The sequence below is a fragment of the Tasmannia lanceolata genome, unplaced genomic scaffold, assembly GCF_043159265.1.
Source record: "Tasmannia lanceolata isolate RefF3 unplaced genomic scaffold, GAP_Taslan_0.1 ptg000002l, whole genome shotgun sequence".
In the NCBI taxonomy this organism is placed as follows: domain Eukaryota; kingdom Viridiplantae; phylum Streptophyta; class Magnoliopsida; order Canellales; family Winteraceae; genus Tasmannia; species Tasmannia lanceolata.
The window spans coordinates 45,760,244-45,779,071 of record NW_027518679.1 but is presented as its reverse complement, the minus strand read 5'-3'; the positions used below and the strand labels follow the sequence as shown (position 1 = coordinate 45,779,071).

At 39.9% G+C, this 18,828-nt stretch overlaps 1 protein-coding gene and 1 long non-coding RNA gene across 5 annotated transcripts in view; one reads left to right on the top strand and one right to left on the bottom strand.

Annotated features, from left to right (window-relative positions):
• The first annotated feature begins 778 nt into the window (after positions 1-778).
• Positions 779-4,313, top strand: LOC143875512 (putative aldo-keto reductase 2). Its single transcript, XM_077377082.1, has 5 exons — positions 779-1,047; positions 1,835-2,035; positions 2,117-2,289; positions 3,409-3,511; positions 3,813-4,313. The coding sequence occupies exons 1-5, from the start codon at positions 835-837 to the stop codon at positions 4,158-4,160; spliced, it is 1,038 nt and encodes a 345-aa protein (XP_077233197.1). The 5' UTR covers positions 779-834; the 3' UTR covers positions 4,161-4,313.
• Positions 4,314-14,860: 10,547 nt separating this feature from the next.
• The window catches only part of LOC143875496 (uncharacterized), an 82,535-nt gene continuing 78,567 nt past the window's right edge, over positions 14,861-18,828 (bottom strand). Inside the window, exons 2-6 of one of the 4 annotated variants that reach the window (XR_013250135.1) lie at positions 18,586-18,761; positions 18,381-18,490; positions 16,817-17,329; positions 16,547-16,691; positions 14,861-16,330 (exon numbers count right to left, since the gene is read on the bottom strand). This is a non-coding gene — a long non-coding RNA (uncharacterized LOC143875496). Of the gene's footprint in view, positions 16,331-16,546; positions 17,330-18,380; positions 18,491-18,585; positions 18,762-18,828 lie in introns of all 4 variants that reach the window. The other 3 variants (XR_013250132.1, XR_013250131.1, XR_013250134.1) reach the window with 3 other exon arrangements.

The following is an 18,828-nucleotide window of genomic DNA, read 5'->3' as shown; positions in this document are numbered from 1 at the left end:
TATGGTTGTCTTTGAATGCCATTTCCATAATGCAATAGGGAAATAGTGTAGCGCTGACACCAATATCCAATTTAAAAACATTGTGTGATCATTTTCAAAATTGAATGAAAACCAGTAGCTAGAAACAACTGAAAAAATAAAGAACAGAGCATTACAAAAGAAACCTTAGCTAGGTAGGAATGTGCAATTGTTATAAGGTCATATAACCCGATACATTTCTAGATCGGATTTTGGTTTAACTACTATTATTCTCCATCATCTTTATTGTTTATATCCAATCTATCATGTGTTTTTCTCCTTTTTTATTTTTTTATTGAAGGTCATTCAGCATTATACGATTGGCTTTGCACACTATTTCTAGAACCCTGACAAATATCGGAGTGTCACTATCCAATTAAAAAACATTTGGGTATCATTTTAAAACGTGAATGGAGAATACAATTAGCATTGATGGGGAGACGAGACCTATCTAGGTTCTTCCTCTCTACCGTACATAAAGTCTCCCAAATCAAATAACCACTTGATACTTTCCACACGGTGCCTTTACAAATTAGCCGTGAATATTGACCATTTTTTTTAAATTTTTTTGGATTGGTTGTATATTGACCATTGTTTTAACTTAATCATACATACTAGCTGTGCCGACCTCTGGAGTGGACGAATGACATCATTACAAATCTGGTAAGTAATAAGCAGGCAATATAGTAGTTTTGTCAAAGCATATCTAAATGATATTTAAAATGAGAAGTGATAATGAAGTGCAGAGGATGCTTATAAATTCGTTGGTTCGTGGATTAGAAGTTGCATCTCAAAGTTCGACTGGAGTCTTGAATTATGGTTGTGATGGAGAGAATTAAGCTTGGGTCTCAAGGTCTAGAGGTTTCAGCACAAGGGCTAGGATGCATGGGCATGTCTACTAGCTATGGACCTCCCAAGCCTGAGGATGAAATGATCCGCGTCATTCGTCATGCTGTCGAGACTGGTGTAACATTTCTTGACACCTCTGATATTTATGGGCCTTTCACCAATGAGATCCTCATAGGAAAGGTATGCTTTTCTTCGTGATTCAAAAACTCAAAGGCCATGTCAGGCAACCTTGAATATTTTTTTTCCATGATAAATTAGCTTCTCAAGTGGTGAGAGAGGTATAGGGCGGGTGGTGTTAATGTATAAATTTAAAATGGTATCAGAGTCAAAGGTCCCGAGTTCAAACTTCCGCATGCAATGACCAACCCAAAAGAGGGGCCACATGCGCCACATGTAGGATAACCCTAGAAAGAGGGGCTACACGTGAGGGGGAGTGTTACTGTGTTAGAGTGTAAATGTCAAATGTGGGAGGAGAGACTTGAGAGGGCACGAATCGAGCATTGTTAGAAGTGGCTAAACAACAAGAAAAAGATCAATCATATTTTGGGTGGATTTTTTTGTTTCTTGGTTTTTCAGTCTTTTCTTACCCTCTTCTCATTCAGTCCCTCTCGATGTCTATCCATCTCGATCCTACCCTCCCTAACCATTGGGTAAGCTAATATTCCAGGAAAAAAACAATTCATGGTAGTCGAATGTGACCGAAAGCTTGATAAAAACTGGGCTAGCTAGTCTTCCTCGCCCGCAATTCGTCTGCTTTCCTATTGTGAAACATGCTTTTCATAAGAGTACAACATTTTCTTCCAACTTAATAGATAAAGATAACCCGTTAGTGGTTAAGCGCGTTTTTCTTTGTATACAAGTATGTGTGTTAGAATGTTTTAGGTTGGTTTGTTTTTTAATCCCTACCGAGTTGATAGCAAGTCTACTCATTTGGTTGAGTTCCTCTGAATTGGAGCTTTTTTTGCAGGCTCTGAAGGGAATAAGGGATAAGGTACAACTTGCTACAAAGTTTGGTAGCATATTTCTTGCTGATGGGAGGGTTGAAACGAGGGGAGACCCTGCATATGTTAGGTCCGCGTGCGAGGCTAGTTTGAAGAGGCTCAACACAAACTATATCGATCTCTATTACCAGCATCGGACTGATAATAAGGTTCCCATCGAAGTCACGGTATGTCATGAGACTACTTAGAGTGTGGTAATTGCATTATATATATCTATAATATGTGATTAGCGATTTTTGTGTTACTAGATTGGAGCATTGAAGGAACTCGTAGAGGAAGGAAAGATAAAGTACATTGGACTCTCTGAAGCTTCAGCATCAACCATAAGAAGAGCCCATGCTGTTCACTCTATAACAGCTGTGCAATTGGAATGGTCTCTTTGGTGCAGAGACGTAGAGGAAGAGATAATCCCTATTTGCAGGTGAATTTTCACATACCATGAGACAAAATATCTCGGGAAATGATATCCTCCCTCACTCAAAAAAAAAAAAAAAAAAAATCCCCCCCCCCCCCCCCCCCTAAATGGTTTCTGTGAGAATGGTTCACTGCTTGAGGATAAATTCACCCCCTCTAATGTTTTTTTTGCCTTTAAAACTTAACTAATAACGTTAAGGGCGGGAGGATATCATTCCCCAATATCTTTCCCATGAGATTCTATTAAGAATTATAATATGTTCAAGGTCCAATATTGAAATCATTTCCAAGGTTTTCACTTACTTTGTGTCAACCAAAAATTCAATAATATCTCCATTCCATCCAAGTCAAATAGGAATGATTTGATCGAAGCACACTTCAAGTCAAATAACAATTATTCGAAGGACTTCTTTTTTTCATGCAGTGAATTTGACTTGACTAGACTTTTCCCATCTCCTCTTGAACCTCGAAAAATGTTTAGGCTGTTTTTGTTTGGGATTTTGAGAATCAATTTTGAGGCCAAGACTAATTCTTGAAAATATTGGAGGTTAAGTTTCCTGTGTAGAATCAATTTTGAACACAAATAAATTCCACATTCCCGTTGTATATGTAATCTTACATGAAAATAGTTTTGAAGTTGAACGAGTATAGTTTTAGAATTGATATAGTAAATGGCTTCTAAAGAACCCTTCATGTCCCATTTTCAAAAGAGATTAAATTAGATTAAATCTTATATGCACTTTTGGAGGCATCTAAAGAGGCCCTTAGTTTTTCTCTCTCCTTTGGTTATATGGGGATGGAGCATCCATCTGCTTGAGCGTGTTCTTTTTTCTTTTCCTTTTCTATTGGGTGGGGGGTTAGGTAAGTTTATTTCTCTCCTTATAATAAGATGGCTAGTAGCAAATAGTGATTTCGTTTGCAAGAAAAAGACGAAACCCCATGTTGATACATGCGCAAAAGACAAGGAAGTAGGCTTCTATCCCTACAAAATGAAAAAATATACGAGGCATTGACCAAATAGTTGGTTAATTCCACTTTTGTCTTTATTTACCAAGCGAAATTCCCTTTTTCAAGTGTATTCTTTACAATACTTTCAGCTTACATCATTGACATTTTATATGGTCAGGGAGCTTGGGATTGGAATTGTGCCATTCAGCCCTCTAGGAAGGGGTTTCTTTTCATTGGGTCCCAGAGTCATCAATAACTTAGCGGACAACGACCTGAGAAAGGTGTGTTTCTCTTCACATTCCCATTTTCTTCTTTGTCAAATCCATCTAATATCAGACTTGAAGATGGATTATCCTCTGTCCCCTCAATTAGAAATAATGGACAGCATCAGAATTATATTTACCATTTTTAAGTGATCTCCCCTGATTTGGTGAGATTAATGGTTTGGATCATCAAATACGTGATCACCCTAGTTGTATTCCCCCCTCCCTCTAATATTTTCCCAAGTGAAAATAAGAACAATTGTCACACTACACAGCTCATTTTTCTGATGTATTAATGACATTGAATTGTATGTTTCAGAGACTGCCTATGTTCCAAGGAAGTAACATGGACCATAATGCACTCTTGTTTGAGCGATTAGAGGAAATATCAAAGAAGAAAGGGTGCAGTCCGGGTCAGATGGCAATGGCATGGGTTCATAACCAAGGCAGAGATGTGTGTCCAATCCCTGGCACCACCAAAATTGAAAACTTAAACAAGAACATTGAAGCCTCATCTATCAAACTCACAGCTGAAGAGATGGATGAACTGAATAACATTAGCGGAGAGGGCGCAGTAAAGGGTGATAGGTATCCTGAGGCTTTTATGAAGTTCACTTGGGCCAATTCAGACACTCCCCTACTCTCCTCATGGGCAGTTGCGGCATGAATACTTTGTTATGTTTGTTGGTTTGAGTATTAATTGTTGTTTATGTACTTTGGTTTTTTGCTTGGAATTCGATCGAACGGCGATCCATGAAATGGATTCATTTTATGTTACAAATTATGTCTTTGTAGACTTAATCAGACTTATTTTTAGGCAGTTCTATGTCTGGTCCTTTGGGTCTGTTCACCACAGGGATAGAAATCCTTGCGAAAGGCTGTTCTAGGGATTGGCTATCCTGGAAAATTCTATCTTGATAGGAAATTTTATCATGTCTTTCTTTGACTACCAAAAGACTTAAGTGGAGTCAAGAAGTGTGGAGTATGTCGCATGCGAAAGAGTAACATTAATTTTCAAAAATTCAATTCAAGGTGGTAATAAATCCATCCCATGGGATTCAATTTCAAGCAACTGGGAAGAAGAGGGGAACATTGCATAGATGGCTTGGAAGCTGCCCTTGCATTGCAAATCAGCAAGGTCTTTGGTGACAAAGTCGGATCCTCTGTCAAATCAGACGAGAAATTGCTCCCTTACCATGCCTACCTCAAATAGCTTGCCAGGCAATTCCATGGGGTCACGTTTCAATAACTTCCTAGGACCAGGAGCTAGTTTTTTTTAGGGGTGCAACTTGGGTCGGGTCGGGATGAGCTTTTGCTAAAAACTGAATATGAATCAACCTGAGCCCGACCTGATTTCAAGGTAAAAGCTCAACCTGAATTCCGAAAAATTGACCCGAGTTGCTCCCCTAGTTTTTCTTATGCCCTCGCAGTGTTGACCTCCGTGGTACTAATTCTAGTCGGAGCATGACTCCGCCCTCTGACCAACGAGCAAACGAACGCTCTAGCCCAAATCATAGCCCTTGAAATAGTTGTTGGCACCCTGGATGGGAAGCCCTAGTTCTTTGACATTAAACTGTTCATTGTTGAACAAGTCTACCCCGATGGTGCATATAGGAAAGAGAAAATGACACTGCGGAACCTGGCCTCTTTAACTTTTATTCTGTGCGGTGGTAATTTACGAAGGAGATCCTATGACAAAATCCATCTCCTCTGTTAAAATATGTTAGATCTCACCGTTGGATATGGTAGAGATTCACAATTGCATCGTCTTGGTAGCAGATTAAGTTGGTTAGATGAGGCAAGTGCATTAGAAAAAGTAATCAAGAGAGATTAGGAAAGTGTGTAGGATTAGAATTATATCCTTCTAAAATTATCTTGATTTTATTCTATGATTATTATAAGTGCTCTATATAAGCACACATTGATCCTTTTGTAAAGGCATCTAAGAATTAGTGAGATCTCTAATTTTCCATGGTATCGGTGCCAAAAGTTCAAACCTCCTTGATGTTAAAAATCCACATGCAATGGCCAACCCAAAAGAGGGGCCACATGTGAGGGGGGTGTTAAAATATAAAAGATTAAATAACGTCTTCTCCAACAACTTAAGCTTTTGGAGTAACTAGTTGTTTCACATGTGAGGGGGACTGTTAAAGTTTAAATATTAAATAACACCTAGTGCAAAAGCTTATCTGGAGTAACAAGAGGGCATGTGTGGTCCTCACATGAATAACACCAAAGTCCTCTACAGGGACAGGCCACGAGTTTATCCTAGTCGCCATCCATAGAATATTTCACCAAATGGGTTGACGCTTCTTATGCCACCTTGACCTCAGTTGTGGTAGACCGAATCATTTGGACCAATATCATCTGTTGATATAGAGTCCTAAGCGAGCTAATCTCCGATAATGGCTCCCATTACAAGGAGGTCACAACCTTGTGCAACCAGTACCACATCAGACGATACCGGTCCTCTCCATATAGGTCTCAGATAAATGAAGGGATGGAGGCCGCCTACAAAAACCTAACGTCTGTTGACAGTAATTAAAATGACTCAGACAAACGGAGACTGATCTACTGAACTACTATCAAGACGTCAATTTTGAAATAAGAACAGCCTGTACTCATTATTAGTCTATGAGATGTAAGCTATTCTTCTAATAGAAATTGAAATTTTGTCCATTAGAGAGAGACCTGAAAGCGAGCTCCATGAAGAAGCGTAGATCAGGGATTGGCACCAGGAGCACAACCTGCTCAATTAGAAAAGACTCAGGGCATTCCACAACAAACAGACGTACCAACATAGAGCCACCCGAGCCTTCCGCAAGAAGGTGAAAGACCGGTACATTCGAATTATTGACATGGACCTCAGAGAGAACCGGGCTAAATCCACATCCTAGAGATTGAAGCCATACTCCAAGGGCTCAAGCTAGCAAAAATGAAAAACACCAAATAGGTTTGGATTGAATCAGACTCCATGGTTGGGGTTAAAACTATAATAGGAGAATACAAGTGTCCGTGAAGGCGAAAAAGGTAGTGAAGAGAATCCGTATGAACTGTGCAGATCTTGACAAATGGAAAATTACCCATGTTTGGCAAGAAGCTAATAGTGCGGCTGACTATCTATCTAAATGGGACTGCCCCATATATTAAGGGAGAGGATTTTGTCGAGCACTCACCTCCAATGGCTCATGCTATTCTTGATTGTAATTCTTTCCATCTTTTATTTATTCATTTCTGGTAGGCGACTAGCCTAACCCCAGCTTGCCTATAAAAAAAGAACAGAGAGAGAGAGAGAGTCGGGATCAAATCTTCAACCCAAGAGGAAAATCCAAGCCAAAGTGGAGTTGTCCATACATTGTAAAGAAGATACTCCCTGGGAAGGCCGCTCGACTGTTGTGGGTCCAGTCCCATGATATGGGCTCCACACCCACATGAAAATTAGAATCCGATTCTATGTTGGAAACTAGTGTCGTTTCCTAATTGCAAACGAAACAAAAGAAGAAAAAAGAGTGCCGTGAGTAGGTGTCTGTTGACGGTGAGAGAGATTTAGGATGAAAACTTAAGGTAAAGACGTTGTATTACTTATTTTGATTTGTGGATATTTCGTCGGATTCACCCCGTGATTTTTCCCTCTTCATTGAAGGGTTTTTCACGTAAATCTTTTGTGTTCTTTTGTGTGATTGTTCTCTTGTTGATTTGATTTCTTAATCCGCATATTGATTTACTTCGTAATTAAAATGGGTTTTCTTTGGTGAAAAACCCAACATCGACACCAAGACATGGATGGGGTAGAATTTCCGGAAGCCACGGACCTCAAATCATATAAAGAAATAATACACTCCAGTGACCCTGGAGGTGGTCCCTGGCCGTCAATCTCCCTAAAATACCCAAAAGAAAGCAAAACAACTAACCTCTAATTTTTCCCCTGAAGCCTTCATCCTCTCTATCAAACAAAAACTAACCCGCCAAATGAGGGCAAAACCCTTAACTACACTCGGCCTTATCCCGGTGCCGCAAGGGGTATGTAGCCAGTCTAGAAAGAATCCAGGTTAGGTCAAAAATTGAGAGAAACAAACCAAAAGTTCCCTCGAGCCTCAGCCTTTCTTTCAATCACCCTAAAATCCTGACCCCTAGCCTATAAAAGCCCTCCGGGCGCTACAAAAGCAAAGGGAAAACAACAAGAACATAAACAAAAACAAAAATTTGAGGCATAGAAGCATACTCGAAATCCAGAAAAAGGACGACTCCGAAAATGGACGATTCTCACTCACTCAAAGGAACGTAAGAAGACCTTAAAACTAATCCGAGTAATAAAGCCGAGTACAGGAGACAATGAGCCAAACCTAAGGACTAGATTACTCTATGTACGAGTACAATCTAGAAAGGAAAAATGGTTCAAAACTTTTGAAATGAAAACTCATAAGTGCCAAAGTACAAAATTGTCTGACAATCCCACCAGGGGGTAAGCACGCATGCAAAAACACGTAAAAATTGTAACTATTTCCAATCATCCTCTAGACCTTTTCACCTTTTGGCCGTCTCCCCCCATGCCCCACCCCTCTCTCTAGTCATGCAAATCTTCTCCGTCAACTCTCCAAGATCTCTCTCCTACTCTTCTCTACTTTTCCTCCTCCACCATCTTTCTCGTTCCTATATATTCCATGAGTCCTTGTAATCCCAGGTGCAACCAAAGAGGGGGTGAATTGGGTATTTAAAAGCTTTTGATTAATTTTAAGATAAAATTAATTTAATCAAGACAAATTGATTTTAAGGACTTATGTACGAGCAATAAAAGAACAAAAATGAACAAGAGAAGATATTACCAAGCACTAGTAGAGAGATGATCAAAGAGAAGGAAGAGAGATTTAATACTGAGATTTATAGTGGTTTGGCCAGTCCGACTGATGGTGCCAAAATACATCCATGTGATCGAGCGGCTGGTAGAGCTCCGCCGTCTATGGACCTGCGCTCATAGAGAAAGTGTTAGGGGTCCCGGAGCTATGGCTCCGGGAAGCCACTGAAGCCACTCCGATGCTCAAGTCAGAAATTTGCACCACGGGATAAAACCAGCAAAGAAAAAATGACCAAAACAAAGCTACCGTTGCTCGGTATGTTATACCAGACGAGAGGAATTTGACGGTCTGTGGTGATTGTTAGAGAAAATTTGTGTACCGGTTCAATCTAAGAAAATATCAGAAGATAGGAAGATGCTTCAAGGTGCGTAAACGCTTTCCTTAAGACGATATTCGCCCCCACCAGTAGTGTGCACAGGGGACCACGAACTCGCCTCCAAGATACAATGAAGCCCGGTTCCAAACCAATTCTTTGATGAAGTTCTGCACTGAACGGAATCAATCCTGAATCACCTTTGAATTCTACAGAATACTTGATAGCATTTCTAAATTGTAAAAAACAATAACTTTGTAGGGGTTTAGAGAGAGAGAATTGTGCTGGAAATAGTAATTTTGAGTATGCCAAAGTAGAATTCCGAATTCTGTATAGAATGAGTATTCACATAAGGACAACAGCAACATGATGCATTTAGGCTAAGAATATGACTCTATAAAGTCCGATTAAAATGAAAAGAGGTTGGCCAATATTGCGGATGTGAAGTTTCAGGCCAGGAATGAAAACTTTCATTAATCTAATGACCTTATACTAGTTTTATGTTCCAGGGTATCAAGTAAAAATGACCAAATAAATTTCTTGTCTAATGCATTCAACTTGATTTTCACAAGAGGCTTCCAAACAACTTATATTGAAGAAAGACAGAGACATATATTGCAAGCATGCCCATTGTAAATGATCCGGAATGTAAAACTTTTGCAGAGATTGCAGAGATATGAAGAATCTAATTTAAATATTGAAAATACAACGAAATTAAAGTTTGCACAGGTGTTAATTCTTCGTGATTTCAGAATAGAAAGGGGATACCGATAACTCTCTCTCTCTCTCTCTCTCTCTCTCTCTCTCTCCGAAAATCCCTGCCCCTATTCCCCTGTCCGATCCTCCTTATATAGGGAAATGATATTTTTATCCCCGCTTTTTTTCCCCTGGTCAGCCCTATCAAGTGTATTTTGCCTACTCTTTTCTTAAAAGGGGGTGGTTTGGGTAAAGTGAGTGCCTTAAAATAAACATATCCGTCCCCTTTTCTTCTCTTGGTACCTCCGTCAAGTGTAACTTGAAAACATTGGGGGGGGGGGGGGGGGGTGTGGTGGCCGGGGGAGGGGGCGCGGGGGGAGATGAGAATATACTCTTCTTCTTCTTTTTTGAAATGATATTAGCACAACTACGTTTTGATAATTGCACTAATTCATCTGTCTTTTCCTCTTTAAACAACTTTAATAACTGCACCTCCTAGCTTGTCTTTTCTTATTTGCTTTGGGAGATGATATTGGCACAACCTTGTTTTGATTGATAGTATCATTATTTACTTCAACCTGAATAGAAAGGGGATATCAGTACAACCACATTTTTATACTCGCACTATCTTTGCTTGTCTGTTGTGGGTTTTGATAAGTGTAATGAACATTGATAGCTCATTACACGCGAAGACAAGATAGATTGGTGTAAATATCAAAAGATGGATGCAGGTAAACATCAGAACTTGGGGAATTCAAAATAAAGGAGTGCAACTACCAAAACTTAGGGGTGTTTTTGTAAATTTCCAATTTTTGCAAAAATGAAGTAGAAGGTTGGGGCAATTAAACAAAGGGTTCCAATGGGAGTTTAGGTCCACTCGGGCTATGAAAATTTTAAAAAGATTCTGCCAACAGGGATTTTTCAAATTTTTCGAGTTCTTTTCGCAATTAGACCTCGATTTTTGGAAATCGGGACTCGGTTTCGGAACATTCTGGAGTTGGTTTTGGGAACCTAAAATCTAGTTTCGGAAGATTCTGAATTCAGTTTTGGGATTCGGATTTCCAGAACTTTATTCGATTTCGGGATTTTTATTCGATTTTGGGAATTTAGGGCCAGTTCAAAATGGGGTGTCTACAGTGGCTAGCCTCTAGGGGTTAGATTCCAAAACGACAATGTTTGCCTTCCAAAGAGGCTTGGAGCCTTCATCGCCGCTCCTTAGATCTTTGCAAAGAAAACCTCTCCAAAGCATGATTGACCTGGTCTCCTTGGCCAACACCTTCATCAGCTACGAAGAGAGCGCATTCGCGTCCGAGGCCATAGAGGAGCCTGACAAAATTCGTCCCTACACCAGCACGGAGGACATAACACTGGTTCACCTAGAGGGAGAGCCAAGAAGGCTGCCTTGCCGAGAAAGACTTGCCCTTGAACGAGCCGATAATCAGCCTCTGAGGTAGGGGTGCAACTTGGGTTGGGCTCAACCCGAGCCCGATGGGTTCAACCCGATTTTGGCTCGGGTTGGGTTGGCATTTTCTCGGGTTGGGTTGGGTTAGTGTTGGGAAAAGCCAACCATATTTAATTTTAGGATGGGTTAGAGTTGAGGCCTTGGCAACCCGACCCTACCCGAACCTGACCTCCTTCCTCTAGTTTTCTCATGATTTTCTTAGGATTATGTTTTTTTCTTGTACTTTTCTCTTTGGCCCTAGATGAACCCAAACCCAACCCGACCCAATTTGGAGGCGGGTTGGGTTAGGGTTGACAATCCTCAACTCGAGGCTCGGGTTGGGTCGGGTTAGGGTTGAGGGAATGCTATCTTGGGTTGGGTTAGGGTTGGCCTCAACCCGACCCAACATAGCCTGAGTTGCACCCATACTCCGAGGCCAGAGGAGCACACCTCGCTTAACCCCTCCATGGAAGTAATCCTCTGCGCATATGTCAGGAGAGCAGAAGCCTTCTTTGGTGGTCTGAAGGTTACGTTTTGCCAGCAGGAGAGTCGAAAAAAGTAAGTTCGACCAATTCCACCGAGGATACGGCCGAAAACTACTGCCTCTTATGGGACCATATACATGAGCTTATTTAGTAGGGCTTCCTCCATGCGTTCATCGAGAAAGGTCAATCCCCGTCGTAGCCATCCGTATTCTCCCTGGTCTCCCACGTGAAAATCCGGGGGAGTCTCTACTCCAACCACTACAGTCGTCGGATCCTCCTCTTTGATCCTGGTCCCCTCTTGAGAAAGGCACATTACATCATCAACGCATTGAGGGGGGCCTCAACACGTGCTCAACGAGTCGCCACCCCATCGGCTGAGTCGATTCCATCCATCAAGCACATCCTCGTCGCGTCGAGGGGGCTCAACATGCGCTCAACATGTCACCACCTCACTGAATAAGTCGATTCCATCATTCAGGCACATCCTCACCATGTCGAGGGGGGATCAATGTGTCCCCATCTCACTGGTTGAGTTAATTCCATCCTTCAGGCACATCCTCGTCGTGTCAAGGGGGCCTCAACATGTGCTCAACGCACATTCATCTCACCGTCTGAATCGATTCCATCTTTCCGGCACATCCTCGGCGCATCGAGGGGGGCTCTCAACACGCACTTAACACGTCACCACCTCACTGGCTGAGTGATTTCCATTCTTCAGGCACATCCTCGCCGCGTCGAGGGGAGCTCAACACGCGGTCAATTCGTCGCCTCACCGGCTCAGTCGATTTCATCCTTCAAGCACATCCTCATAGCATCGAGGGGGGCTCAATATGAGCTCAACGCGTTTCCACCTCATCGGCTGATTCGATTCCATCATTTAGGCACATCCTCGCCGCATCGAGGGGGCTCAATACACGTTCAACGCATTGCCACCTCAGCAACTGTGTCAGTTCCATCCTTCAGGCACATCCTCCCGTGTCGAGAGGGGTTGAACATGTGCTCAACGCGTTGCCACCTCATTGCTTCCATCCTTCAAGCACATTCTTGTTGCATCGAGGGGGATCAACATGAGCTCAACGTATCCCCCCAAACCCCCCCCCCCCCCCCCCCCCCCCCAAACTCCACACGTATTAACCCCTCTCTTGGTTATGACTCTGCCAAAGCACGAGAAACCTAGCTCGAGCCCAGCGTACCCCAGCCTTATTAACTTGACGGATCAAGGATTTCTCCAGCATCGCGGCCTAGTCAACAACGTCTAGCCTCGCGGGCCTGCCGAGTACTTACATTGAACACTCAGTTGAACCTAGTCTATCCCCTTTGCCCTCTGGCAATCACACTCTCAGGTACGCTTACCAGCCCTCAGTTCACGACGATCTTCTAACCTTTACTACGTTCAGCTCTACTTTCTCCTAGTGCCTCGATCTGATTTGAGTGCCGAAGGGTTTTCCTAGAGTTTCGACTCCGGGTGGTCCTTAATCTTTCGTCTGTGGACACAGATCGCAGGTTGAGCCAACCCACCGTGTAGAGCCCAACATGAGGCATTATCCCGACGCCCAGACTGTTCACATCCAAGCATAGATTCGAGCAGCATCAGCTATAAACAATTTATCAAGAAAGAACAGTGTAAGTTTTTTTTACCCGTTCTATTAGGTGTTTTTCTTACATTGTGAACGGATAGCCAATGTGTTTTTCACTGGAAGAGTCCCTACTTTTCACTCCAGTTTAGAAGGCAAGTGGGGCAACTACAGACACAAAACTTGGTTTCACTGCGCAACGCACTAAAATCAACAGGAAACAGGGGGTGTGGAAATATCAGTGTTTTAGAACTCGGCGACTCGGCCCGGAACTCGGCCAAGTCGATGCTTAAACAAAACGTTTAGGGTTTGTTTAGCCATAAAAAGATGTATTTATAGGCTTTATTAGGAAGCCCTAATCATAGTTAATTTCAAACGGACAAAAATGCTCATCTTTTAAAGAGAGGGACGAAGATTTAAGTGGGGAGTATTTTTGGGTATTTACATAAACACAAACTCATCTTGTCTTATTATAATCAATGGGCTGTTGAGGCTTCTTGGAAATTGTAATAGCTTTTGACAGCTGATTAAATAATAAAAACAAGGTGAGTCTGTCTCATTATTAAACAACAAGTTGCAGACCCGTGCGATGCACGAGGCGAAGACAAAATTATGATCTTGAAATATTTTTCTCAAAAAGATGAAATTTGGAAATGCAAGTTGTGTAAAAAAATATGTAAAAAAAAACATAAAAATATGAAACATATGATAAGTCATAGATATAGAAAACAAAATCAAACGGCCACTAAGATAAGTCATAGACATGGAAAATGGTTTTTAGGTGCAGAAAGAAAATAAGTTAAGAGGTGTAGGAAGTCCAAAATCCCAATGATGAAGAAGTTGCTAGGAGAGACACTTTAGTAAGAATCCTATCCCGGCTAAATAAATGCAAATCATATTATCATTATTATGTACGTATCTTCCCAAATTATAACCACGTATAGGCTAACCCAATGGCTAATGAAACATCCTACAATAGATTTACACAATCCCTTATTAAACAAACATATGAGTTGAAGAATGCCATGAGATACTGAAAGTTGATTAAGAACAACACAGAATATATATATATAGAAAACGGTTCCTACACACGTGTAGATAAGTTATCTACACACTAGCTTAAAATATAGTGGGGGCCACATTATTTGGGTGATCCAAACCATTCATTTTTAAGGCCCTCACATAGATAGGGTGTCCACAAAAAATCAGATCCATAGGATCATCCTAACCATTCAAACTGTGGAGGCAAAAAATGGACTAATTTGTGAAGGTTTAAAGACATCCATTTTACTTCCACAAATCGTAGGGTTGGGATGATCCTATGGATCTGATTTTTTGTGGACACCCTATCTATGTGAGGGCCTTTAAAATGGATGGCTTGGATCACCCAAACAATGTGGGCACCCACTGTATTTTAAGCTAGTGTGTAGAGAACTCTCTACACATATGTGTAGGAACCGTTTTCTCATAAAAATACAGTGGGTGCCCACATTGTTTGGGTGATCCAAGCCATCCATTTTAAAGGCCCTCACATAGATAGGGTGTCCACAAAAAATCAGATCCATAGGATCATCCTAACCATTCGAACTGTGGAGGCAAAAAATGGACTAATTTTTGAAGGTTTAAAGACATCCATTTTACCTCCACAAATCGTAGGGTTGGGATGATCCTATGGATCTGATTTTTTGTAGACACCCTATCTATGTGAGGGCCTTTAAAATGGATGGCTTGGATCACCCAAACAATGTGGGCCCCCACTATATTTTAAGCTAGTGTGTAGAGAACTCTTTACACATATGTGTAGGAACCGTTTTCTCATATATATATATATATATATATATATATATATATATATATATATATATATATAGATGGAATCAAATGGATGAGATGCAAAGATGCATCTTGTAGGAGAGACGTAAGCATGAGCAAGCAATGAACATTAAAAGAAAATGCATTCTCAAGTAATGTAAAAACCCATCTTCAACAAAGAAGACCAACAAAATTAAGAGAAAAAACCACCCTTTGCTAATGTAAATACAAAGAGTTTGACACGCCCAATGGCCCTTAAATATTAAAAAGGAAGAAATATAAGATTTCATCGTATACATAGGTTTGCACATAGTTCGTCCACCATTTAAGGTTCTCTACTAATCAACCTGGAAGCCTTTTGCACTCAATAAATCAAGCCAAACTAAGTAAAAAACAACCAAATGTATGAAGAAGCTATTTCTATAGCATGTGTCCCCAAGGATTCAAACAACAACTTTCCTTCTTCAGTTGTCTGCATCTCGTGAACCCTTACTGTTAGTTTACCAATGCCAGCCTACCAAGCACACAGCTCCAAGGAAAATAATTTTTTATCTATCATAAACTACAAAACTAATAAAAGACAGAAACCAGTCTAAGACATACTGCCTAGATCAAGCATGCTTAGCTTACGAAAACCAGAAAAATGATAAACATAAAAAGCCCATCGATTTTTGAAAAAGTTAGGAAAGGAAAAAAATATCTGAAAAAAAGATTACTTGAACCAAAACAATTCAATTTTTATGTAGACTGAGCTTCAATTTTCGCTGATATCCGTCCAAATTGACCAAACTTATCATTTTCATCTAAATTGTGTAAAGAAAAAAAACATTTATGAGGAAAAAAATCCACCAGAAAAGTTTTTTCTTGCAATCAAACAGGGCCTAAGCTTAAAACCATGGTTTTAAATTTCGAGTCCGAAACCGAAATTTTGATTAGATGCCATTATTTTTTTTATTTTTTTTAAAGTGTTACAAAATTTCGGCAAAAATTTTGGTTTTCAGTGGGGTCCGAAACGGTTACCGAAACCGAAATTTTAAACCATGCTTAAAACTAATTGACCAAATTGACGAAACTTATCATTTTTATCAAATAACTTTTATGAGAACAAATTAATTTCAATAAGAAAATTTTACTTTCAATCCCAACAGGGCCTAAGCTTAAAAGGTTTAGATTGGCAAGCCCTTGGAGGGTTCAATTCAAGAAAACTGGCAACTAAAATATATATGGATTGGGGGAATTTCCAAAAACTCAATAGAGTAAATTGTAGGCCAGTAAACAAAACTTTGGGAGCTCTTCAAACAATAAAACCACAATAGAGATACTACCTGCTTTGAGTTTGCGATTCAGCTTCATTGACTTCTCTCCTAGACCCCGATTGTGTAATTAGAACACCAAACGATTATGGAATTGATTCGCACCCATGCAAGATGGAAAAACACAGTCAATTGAAAAACATGTACAACAGGTCTTGAATGAAAATGAATGAGGTACTAAAAGCTTGAAATATGTAATGAAAAACCAATGGTATTCAAAGATGGATTTGCATCAGATCAATGGTATGAGGAAATGACTTTAAAACAGATCAATGGTATGCAAAACATAGGTTTTTCAAGATCTCATTGGCAAAGCCGTCCCCCTCCCCCGCGCTCTTCCCTTCTTCGCTCTGCCAAAAAGAAGAATAGAGTACAAAAGAAAGTATAAGAAGCAGTCCACCCAAAAAAAATAACAAAAATCAAAATGAAACCCGAAACCCAATTCCCAAACGCGACCTAAATACATCACCCAAAAAATTTAACAATATTAGGAAAACTCCACCCAAATCCCTTTCCCAAAAACCATAAGAACCATGTATCAACAATAAAGCAAACCCATGCATTACCTATCAAATTCTGCAGCTCCGAAACCCATGGACGTGTCTTAGAGGTCAATGATCCCCCCTGCGAAAATTTTAAAATTAAACCAAAATAGAGAACTCTATCCTTTCTATCTTGCGGAATGGAGCCAAGAGATGACGCGTGTATGGTCTGCAGCAGGATAAAAAACGTTCATCAAAATGAGAACATAACATTTGGTGTTAATAAAAACCTGTAAAAAGATGAAAAAAAAAAAAAACAGAATAAGAAAACCCTAAATAAAAGCATGCAAATGCCTTCAAAAAATTTGCATCTAAGATTTCTGCCAGAATTCCCTGAAATTTTAGCCCAAATACTACATCCTCGGCGAAGACTTCTAAAGGGAAGTTCAGAAAATACATCTGAAAGTTTATCCTGGAAAAAAAAATATATATAATGAAATAAGTGCCATATGGGGAAAACAATGAGATAAGTGTGGCACAAAATATTTAGCCTCGAGAGGCCCAACATGGCCTATCTATATACATGCACTTGGTTTGATTTTGGCTAAAACACATATGGTGGGGACCTTTCCTTTCTTATAGAATCATCTTCTTTAGCTGTGTGTTAGATTTGACTCCCTTCTATTCTCGGTGTATATAGCAACATGTGGTATGAAAGAAAATGGAACTAAACATAGGTTTACTTGAATATGCTGCTTCTCTATTGTATCTTGTGCCAGGCCCTTCATAGCTCTGAAGCTTGTATAGATATAATGTAAAGCATCGTTCATCGCAGTCACTGGCGTTCTACCTCTGTTTCAGACAAAACTGGAACATACAATTGATGCAATTTGTAACATTAGTTGTCGACTACATGGAAGACGGCCTCTAGTAAAGAGCCAACCAAGGTATTTATGTCTTTGCGACCAATGGAACTTTATAGCTATTATTAAGCAAATGAATGAAACTTTTGAAAATGTAAATAGGAGTTTAGGACCACTTACATAGTTACATTTCCATACCTTCATAGATTAAAAATTATGTTTTCCTAAATGATGATCTAAATTAAAAAAAATAGATTAAATGTGCTATAATATTTTGCACTGAGCCTGGTACTTCTGAATGGGAGACAATCAACACAGTCCAATGCTTTGATCAGATTATGTGTTTTCCATTAGATAACTAAAACTTAAAAAAAAAATTGATGGGATTTGCTAGCGTCCATCCCAAAAGGCTGTTTTGCGGATGGGCTCTTGCATGTGAGAGCAGCTACCTCGTGAATGAGCATATAATCTGCTGAAAAGTTAGCCCGTGTGGCTGCTCTGACATGCAACAGCCCACCAGCGAAATGCCAAAAGAGAGTTCCACCCATGGTTTTAAATTTCGACCGAAATCCAAAATTTCAGACCGAAATTCAATTTTTCGCCATTTACCAAATTTCGATTTAATGACATTATTTATTTTAAAAAAAAGTGTTACAAAATTTAGGAATTTCGGTCCGGAATTTGGAACCAAATTACCAAATTTCGGACTGAAATTTTGGTTTTTGGCGGCGTCCAAAACAGTTACTGAAACCAAAAGTTTAAACCATGGTTCCACCTATGGGATGCCCCCAGAGCTTTATAGCAAAAGGTAAATGAGATTTTATTTTTTTTTGCACAGAAAAATCCAAGATATAGGGTTAAGGTAAACATCTTTTCATTTAGTTTATATGATTCCATTATGGTCAGTAGCTTCAGGAACAATAAGCCCAGCATAGGTTTTCTCAAAACTTTCCAAACCCAAAAAAACCCTTAAATCCTACCAAAAAGAGAGCAAAAAATTGGAGAAGAGAAACAATGAATAAGAAAAAACCACACTTGCCTCACTCGATCTTCACCTGGAAAACATCCTTCCTTTCTTTCACCTCCAGGACCACGACTTTAAGAATTTGTAGAGATCTGCGTAGATTGCAAAAGCCGTTATGAGGGGCTGCTTTCCTTGATCCAACTGTAAATGGAAAAAATTCAGCCAAAGAGAAATAAAATCAAATTAAAAGTAGCAATTTACAAAAGAGAAATACACCATATGTAAGACATAGATACCTCCATGAAGAGAGAGTCTCAACTATTGAGAAGAAGAAAATACGACAGTAAAATAGAGGGATCTTCTCGAGGGCATACAGAGAGGGGTTTAATTTCGGATTTCATTAGCACAAAAACCTCCGCATCTCTGACAATCAGTTTCTTTCAATCTTTCCTTGCATGACGATGCCTTCAAACTAAATATCATAAAAAAAAAAAACCATATAAAATGCAAACATTTTTTGATAGGGCGTGCTTTTTTAT

What these genes read in the sequence shown, in the direction of transcription:
- LOC143875512 (XM_077377082.1), top strand. Translation starts at nt 835, where the DNA reads ATGGTTGTGATGGAGAGAATTAAGCTTGGGTCTCAAGGTCTAGAGGTT. An exon ending in AGGTTCCCATCGAAGTCACG is followed by an intron (nt 2,036 to 2,116) that starts GTATGTCATGAG and finishes TTGTGTTACTAG; the next exon opens with ATTGGAGCATTGAAGGAACT. An exon ending in GAGATAATCCCTATTTGCAG is followed by an intron (nt 2,290 to 3,408) that starts GTGAATTTTCAC and finishes TTATATGGTCAG; the next exon opens with GGAGCTTGGGATTGGAATTG.